Source organism: Xyrauchen texanus, chromosome 16 (assembly GCF_025860055.1).
Source record: "Xyrauchen texanus isolate HMW12.3.18 chromosome 16, RBS_HiC_50CHRs, whole genome shotgun sequence".
NCBI classification, from domain to species: Eukaryota; Metazoa; Chordata; class Actinopteri; order Cypriniformes; family Catostomidae; genus Xyrauchen; species Xyrauchen texanus.
In genome coordinates, this window is record NC_068291.1 from 2655700 (window position 1) to 2668993 (window position 13294).

Here is a 13294-nt window from a genome sequence, read left to right on the forward strand (position 1 = left end):
TTTCTTTAGAGATTCGGGTGCTAAACCTGCATGTGCAAATGACCGGCACTTGTTTGTGCAGTTTACTCTTAGTAATTTCCCCGCCATAATGCTTACGTCTTGTGGCTATACTTTTGAACAGTGTGTATTTTAACATTTATGGAGTGGCATTCACTTCCATTGTTAGTGCCTTACTGTTTTTTTTTGAGGGACGAGCTGAAATAATTTTTTGTGGTAATCAACATTATTCTAAAAATGCTTACAAATTATTGTATTGAATCCGGAATATTATTTTCATGCATATTTGTCTTTGTGTTCCCATTCAACATGCTCTATGGAATGTAAATACCATTTTCATCCTCGATTTCAGTGGGTCCAGTGTAAACTCTGTTTGCAACTTTCACTCTTCCTCCTGGGCCGTACTGCGGTGCATCCATTTTGTAATCTTTGCAGAGTTTGCCAAGGATTTGTGTTGGCTTCATTGGGTCCCTCCACACATTATAGCCATGACTAGAATAACAGCATGTAAAGTTACACATCCAACTGTCTCAGATCATCCATACGTATTAATTAAAGCAGTGTTGGAAATGCTCAAACAGTTTACAGGTATTACAATTATTAACTGAACAAACGCCTACTTAAAGCATTATGTTTGAAAGACGTTTAAAAGGAGAAGTACATACATGGCATATCTGGAGCTGATACCACATGTCGCCCTATGTTTGCTGTAGTAACGGTTTTCCAGGTCAATCTTGGTTTCCCCGATCAGGTCATCAGTTCCCACCAAATCCCAGTCATAGATGGATACAGTGAGAGTCGAATCCATTGGAAGTGTTGCTTCAATGTCAAAAGACCTGCAAGTTTGGAGTAATTTGGTAATTTTGGTGTTCATATGCTTATTATCAAGAAAATGTACATCAAACTGAATGTGTTACGGCACTAACTTTCCAAACAAGGGGTTGAGTTGCTTTGAGATGTAGTTCTCTTTGTCTTTGATGTCTGACTTTCCAAGTTTAATGGCGATGTATGGATCTGCCTTCCCGTTGATGTCTGCAGGGTGCAGATCTGTTGCCTGACATAAAGTCATAACATTTGTTAAAATGACTCAGTTTACCACTCTGAGGTCTAATGTAAGTACTACACACCCTGATGATGTAGACTCGGACAAGGACGTTTATTGGATCGTTGTGTGGAATATTCTGGAACATGCCCATGTTGGAATCGAAGCCCATTTCTCTGGACACATCATCCGACACAGGAACTTTGTAGATACACAAGGAGCCCTGCACACAAGGAGTGTTTTTTATGTCCAAAATCGCTTTCAGATATTGAAATGTAGTCAGCTTTGACCGTGAGAAACCCAAGCGTTGATATTGATTATGTATTTTTTTTAGGAAGCACAATTTTTAAATGTGGATGCATATGCTGATTAGATGCATGGTTCTGCGGCGTTGAAGATTATCAGTGAACCTAATGTCAGTCTGTTCCTCAAACAATGCTATTGTATGGCTTCAGAAGATTTGGAAATAGTGCTCAAGTCAAATCAGACTATTATTACAGTACTTATGTGATGTGTTTTTGTCCTATATGGAGCCTCACAGACATGGTCACCATGAACTGTCGTTTTATGGCAAGTACTGCTGGTAAGATTCTTTAGTAAACAATTCTAAATATAAGTTTTTAGGGATTTTAACTATATGAGTGTAAGTGTCTCCTAGAATCACATTACTAAACCTCAGATTTTGCAAAAATAATTTTAAGCAGCTTTTTTTACATATTGCTGCAGTTTTCTGGTGAAATGAACACTAGGGGCGCTACAACTAGGGTTGCCACCTGTCCCGTAAAATATGGGACTGTCCCTTATTTACATTTGAAATGATGTGTCCTGTATCCAATCAATAGCTGGTCCGATGTCGCCATGGCGAAATTGTTCAACTTTGTTTATTTAAACCTTTTGCTTACGATACAGTGGGTAAGGGAGTCAGGAACTGTCTGAAAAGTCCACACATTGTGATAAAACGTGCTTAAAGTGTGGTAAGGACCACCTGAAAATGCCGACCCCCTACTCCTCAACAAATTTAGAAAAAGTGTCACATATTTTACAACTTTGAAAGTGGTAACCCTAGCTACAATAACAAAATAAAGACTGTTATTCACTTTCACTTTAAATTACATTTACAAGCTTGTTCAAGTGTGATCAAACTGCGCAGTAGCTGAACTGATAGAGCGTTGCACTTGTGACGAATATAAAAGCCCATGAGTCAACAAGTCAAAAGTTTTATAGAAGCACCACATGACATGGTTGTATTTTTTATCTCACATTTGTTTTTTTCTGACACTATCGGTTAGGTTTAGGTGATCTATTTGGGAGAACATTTGCCACAAATTTGCTGCAAATGTTTGGCAACAATGGACAATTTGCCGCAAGTTTGCCACTAAGCTCATTTGCATGTGAAAATGATCAGTGGCAAATTTCCCATTATCTCTTGATTTTCATAAGGGTTAATTTCCTTTTAGAGCCACACATTGGACAGTTTATAAGGAACAAAGTTATTAAGATCATATAGTTTTGCAAAAATGTCAACACAGTCATGTAATTTTCATTAGATCAGACTGCCTTTAAAAGTTTGCACATTTAAAAATGACAATAAAAGCATCCAGTCAATAAAATTTTAAACATTCGAGTTTTTGCATGAAATATGTCAATATTCAGAGACACAAAGTACACAGAGAAACGGCTTTACAAATAGGAATTCACATCTATTGTTCAGTGACAAAAAGATGTCTTTGCATTAAAAGCAATCATGATAAACCTTGAATTTGCCAATAAGTCTGTCATCATCTGCTGCATTCTGCTCAACATCAGCATCGTCCGCACACTTCCCTCGATACAGGTTAAAGGTGTGAAGCCAGTCTTCAAAGCTGTCAAACTCACATTCAATCTCTCTATTGTACACCTGTAGAGAAAACAAGCATTGAAAATCCACTCTGCGTTCCATACGCTCTCCGCACAGATGAACAGCAGCTGAAATCTGATCACATTTATTTTGGTCTCAAAAACAATATTTTACCTTCAGCTCATCCATTTTATGCTTCTTCTTCTCTGGTACGCCCTCTCCAGGCACACCTTTATTCTTGTTGCCCTTTCCTCTCTTCCTCTTGGTCCCTTGGTGTAAATTCAGTCATTATTTTCTCATGTGGAATATACTTAAATATCTTAAGTCAAATTGTTTACTTAGGATAGGAGGGTAAAACAGGGCTAAAGGCACCCTTTATGGAAAAGGTGCTTTTCTTCTGGTCACAAAATATATCAATATTGAGAAAATACACTTATTTTTTATAAATATTGATGGAGCAACATACATTTTGTGTGAAAAGGAATAATAATAGACAATTGTTTTATTATTATTAAAGTGGGGGTTCAAGTGATATTGTGTAAAATAGGGGCAATAGTTATAGGGCAAAATTTGTCAATTTAGGCTTTTGAGACAGCAAGATGCTTTCCCCTTCTGTCGCTCTCTCCACGTTGTGTCGGAGAAGCGACACTAGGGGTCTTTCTTGAGCGCCGATATCCACCTCTGATCTATGAAAAAAGGCCAATGAGAGTTGGCAGCCGGTATTTGCATGTCCCGCCCCCGGACATAAGGGTATTTAAGCGGCGCAAATACGGGAGTTCATTCAGAAAATTTCTTCGGAGCCGATGGTCTGTCTGCAGTTTGCTGCGAGTTACACACCACTATAAACGTTCCTGTTTCCTCTGACGATCTGCATGCTGTTGGATCTTGACGGCGTACAACAGCGGCTTTCTCCTTCACATTGCACGGCGTGCATTGTTGCCCCTGAGCGCTTCGACAGCGCAGACACACACACACATTGTGTATTTAAAAGAGCAAATTTCTATTAAAAGAGTAATTTCTCTAAAAGAGCAAAACACAGCGGCGTTGAAAGTCCTTTTCAGGACGCGTCTTTTTCAAGATGCCCTTCCGCCCCTGTGTTGTTCCTGGATGCGGTAGAAGCCTCTCCGCTTCAGACGGCCACAGGCGCTGTCTCGTGTGTTTGGGCTGCGATCACACCGAGGCGGCGTTTGTGGATGGTTCATGTTCTCACTGCAAGAACATGACCATGACCACGTTGCGGTCGCGGCTTGCTTTCAACAGAGAGCAAGCCACCCCAGCTGCACCCCGCATTGCTCCTTCTTCCCACGGGATTGAGGACGATGCGGTTGGCGCTGGGGGCGATTTGGGGGCGGCAGCGGGTGCAGTTTCGCCGGGTAGCCCCCCGCGAACCTCCCATTCCCGACACGCTCGCTGGTCCCCGTCCATGCTCGCGCCGATAGCGGCTCGCCTCACGGCCTGGCTGTCTATCCTCCCGAGCCCGAAGCAGATGAGCTCGCCGCTGCATCGGAGAGTGTGATGTCTGATGCCGAGGACTCCCCTGGACTGCCGCCTTCGGGCCAGCAGGCCCAGACTGAGGCTGACGCTCAGATGTCTGACATGCTTTGTCGGGCCTCCGTGAGCGTGGCGTTGGATTGGAACCCTCCATCTTCCCCACAGCCTTCACAGTTGGATGACTGGTTCCTGGGGGCAGCGCGCCGTTCGCGGCCTCGCATCCCCCTGGTCCCGTTTTTCCCGGAGGTGCATGACGAGCTGACGTCTACATGGAGAGCCCCGCTCTCCGCCCGTCTAGGTGCCACCCACTCCACTCTCACCACCCTCGACGGCGGAGAGCGCCACGGATACGGGGCGATTCCCCAGGTCGATAGGGCAGTTGCGTACCATCTATGCCCCGGTAGCCCTACCTCCTGGTGTGGCTGCCCCGTACTCCCATCCAAGCCCTGTAGGACAACATCCTCGCTCAACGCGAAGGCCTACAGTGCGGCTGGACGCGCTGCCTCCGCCCTGCATGCGATGGCCCTCCTGCAAGTCCACCAGGCCAAAGCACTCAGAAACATGCAAGGGGTGGACCTGATCCTGATGTGCTGCGGAACTGCGCTCAGCGACCGACCTCACCTTGAGAGCGACGAAGGCCACAGCGCAGGCACTCGGACAGGCGATGGCCACCCTAGTGGTCCAGGAACGCCATCTCTGGCTCAATCTGGTCAAGATGCGTGAGGCCGACAAGAACCGCTTCCTGGACGCACCTGTCTCCCAGATTGGCCTTTTCGGCGACACCGTCGAGGACTTCGCCCAACAGTTCTCCGCGGTGAAGAAGCAGATGGAGGCCATCTCTCACATCATGCCCCGCCGCACACCTGCCGCTACGGGCCCTGCCCCATCTGCTCGCCGAGGGCGTCCCCCTGCGGCAAAGAAACCAGCTCCTGCTCCGCCCCAACCCGGGCCCAGCTCTCAGCCCCAGCGTCGAGCACCCCGCAGGCAGCGTACGCCCCCTGTCTCACGAACCCCCTCTAGGACCCGGAAGGCTCCCAAGCGTTCCTGAGACAGTCGACCCAGAGCCGAAGACGTTAGCTCTGGAGGTGTAAGACCGCTCCGTCCCCCGGTGGAGGGCCGGGTGGAGAATCCTTTGTTTTTTCATTTGCCACACCCCCTGACGGGGGCTGTGGTACCCACATTCTCAATAAAAGAGCTATTTCCTTTGCCTCTGGGTCACCTGGCCCGCAAATGCCATTCTCACGGCAATGTGCTTTCAGATTACGACAGTCCCGGTACACCGGACGCGGCGATCCTGCCTTCCGCCTGCCCACGACTGTCCCCCGGCCGGCTGGTTCAGACGAGTCCAGAGGACGCCAACATCAGACCTCCTCCTCAGTCACGAACCCGCCCCCTGCCGGGCGCGCGGAGCAAGGTAAGTTCTTTGAGTCTATTCTCAGCACCTGAGCCTCAGGCCGCAACGAAGCCGCCCGACGCTGCATTACCTGTTCTGCCCCGCTGCAAGGCCCCACCGGGTACGTCCAAAATACTCGTCCCTTTGGTGCCCCTAGTGCAGAGCTGGGAAGCGTGGCTTTCGCTTCCCAACGCATCACGCTGGCTGCACCGGACCATTTGACTCGGTTACGCAATTCAGTTTGCCCAGCTCCCGCCCCCCTTCAGGGGCGTCCGCTTTTCCGCAGTACACGGCGAGCATGCCAGATCCCTGCGCACGGAAATTGCGACCCTCTTAGCCAAGGGCGCGGTAGAGCCCGTCCCTCCAAACGAAATGAGGAAGGGTTTCTACAGCCCTTACTTCATTGTACCCAAGAAAGGCGGCGGCTTACGACCAATCCTGGACCTGCGAGTTTTCAATCGGGCCTTGTTAAAACTCCTGTTCAAAATGCTCACGCAGAGAAATATTCTGGCTGGTGTTCAGCATCTAGATTGGTTCGCAGCGGTAGACCTGAAGGACGCGTACTTCCACGTCTCAATTCTGCCACGACACCGACCCTTCTTACGGTTCGCGTTCGACAGCCAGGCGTTTCAGTACAAAGTCCTCCCCTTCGGCCTGTCTCTGTCCCCTCGCGTCTTCACGAAGGTCGCAGAGGCGGCTCTTGCCCCGCTACGAGTAGCCGGCATCCGCATTCTCAACTACCTCGAAGACTGGCTCAGCCGTTTGGGGCTTCAGGTCAACTGGGAAAAGAGCAAGCTCACTCCTGTTCAGAGCATCTCTTTTCTCGGGTTGGAGTTAGACTCAGTCTCAATGACAGCACGTCTCACGAGCGAGCGTGCTCAGTCGGTGCTGGACTGCCTTGCTTCCTTCAAGACAGGCACAGTGGTCCCTCTAAAACTTTTCCAGAGGCTCCTGGGGCATATGGCGTCCTCCGTGGCGGTCGCGCCGCTGGGGTTGATTCATATGAGACCACTCCAGCACTGGCTCCAGACTCAAGTCCCGAGACAAGCATGGCACCGCGGCACGCATCGGGTAAGGATCACCCCCGCCTGCCTCAAAACACTCCGACCCTGGACAGACCTCTGCTTTTTACGGGCAGGAGTGCCCCTGCAGCAGGTGTCCCGATGCGTTCTCGTCACAACCGACACCTCCCGGTCCGGGTGCCATGTGCAGCGGGCACGCAGCAGCGGGCCGTTGGAAAGGGGCCCCGCTGCGTTGGCACATCAACTGCCTGGAGTTGCTGACCGTCCTTCTTGCTCTCAGGAAGTTCCTCCCGTTAGTTCGGGACAAACACGTCCTCGTGAGATTGGACAGCACCACGGTGATGGCGTACATAAATCGCCAAGGTGGCGTACGCTTCCGCCACATGTCACAACTCGCCCGCCGTCTCCTCCTAAGTCGCTGCGTGCCACTCACATCCCCGGCAAGCTCAACGTCGTAGCGGACGCGCTATCACGACAACGCCTGCCCGGTGGGGAGTGGAGGCTTCACCCCCAGTCGGTCCAGCTGATTTGGGAATGGTTTGGCAAGGCCCAGGTAGACCTGTTTGCCTCCCAGGAAACCTCCCACTGCCCGCTCTGGTACGCCCTAACAGAGGCTCCCCTCGGGACAGACGCGCTGGCACACAGCTGGCCCTCGGGGCTGCGCAAGTACGCATTTCCCCCAGTGAGCCTTCTTGCACCGGTGCTGTGCAAGGTCAGGGAGGACGAGGAGCAAGTCACGTTAGTGGCCCCCTACTGGCCCACTCAGACTTGGTTCTCGGAACTCAGACTTCTCGCGACAGCTCCTCCCTGGCAAATTCCCCTGAGAAAGGACCTCCTCTCAGGGACGGGGCACGCTCTGGCACCCGCGCCCAGACCTCTGGAACCTCCACGTCTGGTCCTTGGATGGGATGCGGAAGAGCTAGCCGGCTTACCGGCGACCATTGTGAATACAATCAACCAAGCCAGAGCCCCCTCTACCAGGCACCTTTACGCACTAAAGTGGCGCTTGTTCGCAGATTGGTGTTCTTCCCGAACTGAAGACCCGCAGAGATGCGCGATCAAGTCAGTGCTCCTGTTCCTACAGGAGAGGCTGGACAGGAGGCTGTCCCCGTCCACCCTCAAGGTGTATGTTGCCGCCATTGCCGCCCACCACAATCCTGTAGACGGCAAGTCTTTGGGTAAGCACGACCTGATCCTCAGGTTCCTGAGAGGCGCCCGGAGGTTGAATCCCTCCCGGCCAGGCCTAGTTCCCTCCTGGGATCTCTCGGTAGTCTTGGCAGGACTCCAGAGACCTCCCTTCGAGCCGCTTGAATCAATTGGACTCAGGGCCCTCTCTCTTAAGACGGCCCTGCTGATCGCGCTCGCCTCTATCAAGAGGGTCGGGGACCTGCAAGCATTCTCTGTCAGCGACACTTGCCTGGAGTTCGGTCCGGCAGATACGTCTGTGATCCTAAGACCGCGACCGGGCTACGTGCCTAAGGTTCCTACCACACCCTTCCGAGATCAGGTAGTGAACCTGCAAGCGCTGCCCCGGGAGGAGGCAGACCCAGCCCTTTCGTTGCTATGTCCAGTGCATGCCCTGCGCATTTACCTGGACCGCACACAGAGCACCAGACGCTCTGAGCAGCTCTTTGTCTGCTTTGGGGGACGGCAGAAAGGGAATGCCGTCTCCAAACAGAGGCTCGCCCACTGGGTTGTCGACGCCATCACACTGGCTTATCACACCCAGGCCGTGCCCCTACCCTTGCGGGTCCGAGCTCACTCAACAAGGGGTGTTGCGTCCTCGTGGGCACTGGCCAAGAGCACCTCCCTAGCAGACATCTGTAGAGCCGCGCGTTGGGCAACACCCAACACCTTCGTGAGGTTTTACAACCTCCGCGTTGAGTCGGTTGCGTCTCGTGTTTTGTCAGGTCCGAGCCCGTAGAACTCGGTAACACGTAGACCGACCGGTCGGGTGGATCGCTTGCGCCCAGCACCCTTTTCCTGACGTCAAGGTAAAGTAGTGCGCCTTCTTCCCAGGGCGCCCCACTCCGAGTCGGGACCCTGGTCGATTCCTCCCCAGCCCTCCGGGTCTGCGGTTCAGCCACTGCGGGTACCCTGATGGCTACCCTGTACTGGTATAGGTGCTCCACAGGTAAGGCCTCCTGCTCGGACTCCCCCTGTGTGTAATTACACGGTTCTGTCCCCTTACGAGCGGACCCCCGTGTCTCCCTTAGGCAGTTACAGCTGCCCCGGTCGCCGTGCTGTAACAACTCCCCCCTTTCGAGGCTGGATCTACCACCGCACCATACTTTCCACACGAGCCCTAAGACGGCCGTGTGACGTGTCTACCACTTTTCCTCCCCAAGAAAAAGGGCAGGTGTGGTCTCCGCAGGGTCTGGGTAAGACCCCCTTCCCTATATGCGTGTAAGGGCCCCGGCCATGATTGCTCTATGCGAGAAACATAGAGAGAAAAGAGGCCCAGCCAGGCTGGCCCGTTCCCATGTTGGCAAACATCGCCTTGTTCCCCTCCCAGGGTAACTAGAAGGATTCCGATGTTCTTATGGGGCATTGGGGAAGGGTACGTGCAGCCGGGTACAGACGATGTGCGGCACTGGATCAAATCCCTGCCCGCCTCTGTATCGGCGGTTCACGTACACGGTTCAGCGCATGACAAGATTGGAATGGGTCCCCTAGTGTCGCTTCTCCGACACAACGTGGAGAGAGCGACAGAAGGGGAACGTTTGGTTACGTATGTAACCTCTGTTCCCCGAGGGAGGGAACGACACGTTGTGTCTTTCCTCCGCCATGTCGCTGAACCGAGCCACTGTTGTGGCCGGACCATTTCCGGCTCCTCAGAAAAATCCTGAATGAACTCCCGTATTTGCGCCGCTTAAATACCCGTATGTCCGGGGGCGGGACATGCAAATACCGTCTGCCAACTCTCATTGGCCTTTTTTCATAGATCAGAGGTGGATATCAGCGCTCAAGAGAGACCCCTAGTGTCGCTTCTCCGACACAACGTGTCGTTCCTCCCTCGGGGAACGGAGGTTACATACGTAACCAAACGTTTTTGAGTAGCAAATTAAGATAATACTTATTCAAAATGACCATTTAAGGAAAGTGTGCACCATTCCCTGTAAATTTCAGTCACAGCTAGAATTTCATAACACAGGGGAGGCTTTTATTTTTAACCCTTTAAGCACCAAAGGTTTTGTTTTAAATGTCCCTTTTCAGTGGCATACCCAAAATTAAAGTCTTATAATTTTACCAAAAAAATAAAACATAAACCACAACAACAAAAACAAAAAAAGGAGGGTCGAGTGTTTGGCATCATTGTAAAGAAAACTTTTACATTTTTTTGATGATATAGATTTTGATAAATTCTGAAACTCTCAGCCTAAGAAAGTAATATAAAAATAAAACAATTTAGTCAAAAATGTACTTTATACATTTTGACATTATATATCTCTGAGTGTAAATAATATAGCTCAGATTTGTTCCCAATCATGTCAAGTGTATCTGAGCAAATGTTTGTGTTGATATGACAAAGCAATCAAAAGTTATAACATTACAAAATAATTTCTCATAGTGCCCAAAAATGCCCCCAAGTGTCCAAAAATGTAAAAAACATAATAATTATAATAAATAAATAAAACATAATAATTGTACATAAGAACTAATTACACATGCAAACACAACAATGACTAAAGGTTTGTAAAGCATGCAGACATGATTTTAGTCATGAGATTTCACAGAATGAGTTTCATTCTGTGTCATTTGAGTCATCATTGAGTCTGTGTCATGTATTTGGCACCATCTCCTGGTGGTCATATGTAACATTGTGCTTCATGTGGATTATCTAATGATCTATACATCTGATTATCTTAGGTGTGGACTCGTTTGATAAATAATCTCCTCCCCTAAGTAATGGTATATGCGGCATATAAGCTACACCGACATAATCGTCCAACTTAGCTGTTACTTGCTATATTTTTGTCTGTCTGTAAAACAAATAGGCTGGTTGTATTCAACTCTTTAAGAACTTTCCAACAACATATGACACATGAATATTTGATCAGTTTGATGTTTACAATAATACTTGTACATAATATGTACAGTGAGTTATTTTATTTTATGAATTATTAAAAAAGGAACACTTCTGATTTATCTGCGAATTTCAAAGCACTTGTTCAGTTTTGGTCATAATGTAACATGCATTGGGAAACAGAGCTTCTAAGATTTAAAACAATACCTATTTTGTGTTGGTCAAGAATGTAGTTGTTAATATAAAAAAAAACACATTGTTTACTTGCATTTTAATGGTTGGAATAAACAATGAGTTTAATTAGTAGAATGTTTATTTTAGGTGGCATTTGTAATGGTGCAAGTTGATCAACATTATTAGATTTATATACTACTATTGCAATATAAATTTGAATACATTTGAATTTTTATTACTATTGTGAATTAAAATGAATCCCATTACTGTAGCTGTGAAGTGTTTTTGTTTATGCATATAATAAGCAATTCTCATAAATCGAAATGTGCATAACATTTAATTTAGTTCAACTCTTTCTATTTGGCAATATGTCTTGCGTTATAGACATGATCAAAGATATTTCTTTAATTACCTCCCTCTCCAGAGTCAAACTCTTCCTTCTCTTCGGCTTCTGCTTCTTGTGATTTAATGATCTAGATTGGCCATAAAATAGCATCATAAAATCTTCAGTGTTAATCCATATTTATAGTAGATTTTGAGGACATTTTCAGGTCTTGCATAGAATAGAAACAATCACTCTTTTTGTAGCTCTAACCTCTTTCAGTGTCTCAATGGAGGTGAAGTATTTCGACCACCAGTCCAGCATACTCTCATCCAGCTCCTCTTCCTCCACTTCCTCACCCTTCTTACGCTTCTTTTTCCCTTTACCACCTTTCTCATCATCTGACTGTCACAAAGTTTCAGAGGGAGTAAGACGAAATGCAAAATACGTTCTTTTGTTAACAAAGGAAATAAGGCATTTATAATGACCCATGTCACAGGCTTGAGGGAAGATAACAGGTCTGCTTTCTTACCATATCAACTTTAATCACAGCATCAGATGCCTGAAACACATTCAGTCAACATATTCAAAACTCTTCATTTTTTATATGATCCTTTTTTAATATTTAAAATTTGGACACACTTTCTCATTCTTTATTATTAGAATAAAAGTAAAGTCATCGAAACTATGAAATAACACTAATGGTTTGTTTCTCCAGAGTTACATACTGAGTCCAGTTTGACCACAGTCTCCATCTTCTTTACAGCTGGCTCTGGTTCTGTGTGGATCACAACCTCTTCTGTACAGGAAAAACAATGTTAGACTTGCTTGATTTAGGAAATATGCTAATTAAAAAGATTTAAAAAGTTAACATTAAAAGTTATTTAAAGTTAACATGAAGCAACCCATTTATTCTTTTGTAATATGACATATTTCTGAGTCAAATGTTGGATGGAATAGACTGGATCATAAAAAGTGAAGGCAAAGCTGAATGCTGAAGGTCAGGTTGACCCTCCTGAGAATGTCTGTGTTTATCAATGCTAACATTTATTACTAAACAGTTTCTTTTCATTATAAGCAATTATTGCTGTAATCTTTACCACATGTTTGAAACACTGCATTACCTATAACAGTAGCCTAAAACAATGGCAAAAATAAATAGGGAACATAAACACACACATGACGGACATGTCTGTAAACTATCTCTCTCTCCCGCACGATCCTCTGCAGTCGACCTCCCTCACGGAGGCTTGATTTTCACCCTCCCCCAGGGAAAGGGGGGTGTACGTCATGCTGGGGGCTCCAGCATGTTTGTGTGCTTCAGTTTATTATTAAAATATTATTTATGTTGAAAAGCCGGTTCTCGCCTCCTCCTTTCCATTGATCCCTTTAAATTGCGTCATCATTTATTGATCCAAAAATAGAAAACATTGTCATATATTTGCCCATTTGAGTACATTTTACTGGTAAATAAAACAAGTACATTTTCCTTTACTTTTCAAAGCTGGTGTTCCCAACACTGACTTGAATAATTCATGAGTTTGCATGGGTTCACTGTTTTTTATTGTTGATTATTTTTACATTTGGTTTACATATAAGTTCTTTTTTTACTCCAATTAAATGTGTTTTTTTTTTTTTTGTATCTGTTGATTGTAACTGTCATCAAGTGTGCATGCACAAATGTATGTCTTATTTCTTTAGCCAGTAGTTTAAGGGGAAGTTGTGTAATACAGTGTTTCTCAACAGGGAATGAACAATGACATGGTTCTCCCATTGAAAACAATTGAAATTTAGGGCTGCTGATATAAATTTATCAACCAGCTCATGCTAATGATATGTTCTGCTCACGCGTGTGCAACAACCAGGCTTCCCTTTGTATTGCAGCAGAATGACCTCAAAACTGATGTCACCCGTTTGAATGCTTGTGAGAATTATGTCATTTAAAGCGCTACGGAGGAAGACAATAAAACCTTTTAAACTGTAGAAAGC

At 46.8% G+C, this 13294-nt stretch overlaps 1 protein-coding gene across 1 annotated transcript in view; it reads right to left on the bottom strand.

The window, feature by feature from the left end:
• The window catches only part of LOC127657285 (otoferlin-like), a 72760-nt gene that overhangs the window by 19716 nt on the left and 39750 nt on the right, over nt 1-13294 (bottom strand). The window contains exons 25-36 of the mRNA XM_052146012.1: nt 12034-12104; nt 11838-11867; nt 11579-11710; nt 11396-11456; nt 8870-8896; nt 6561-6582; nt 3051-3135; nt 2793-2936; nt 1125-1262; nt 924-1051; nt 663-833; nt 329-489 (exon numbers count right to left, since the gene is read on the bottom strand). Coding sequence (XP_052001972.1) covers nt 329-489; nt 663-833; nt 924-1051; nt 1125-1262; nt 2793-2936; nt 3051-3135; nt 6561-6582; nt 8870-8896; nt 11396-11456; nt 11579-11710; nt 11838-11867; nt 12034-12104 — 1170 coding nt within the window. The remainder of the gene's footprint in view (nt 1-328; nt 490-662; nt 834-923; nt 1052-1124; nt 1263-2792; nt 2937-3050; nt 3136-6560; nt 6583-8869; nt 8897-11395; nt 11457-11578; nt 11711-11837; nt 11868-12033; nt 12105-13294) is intronic.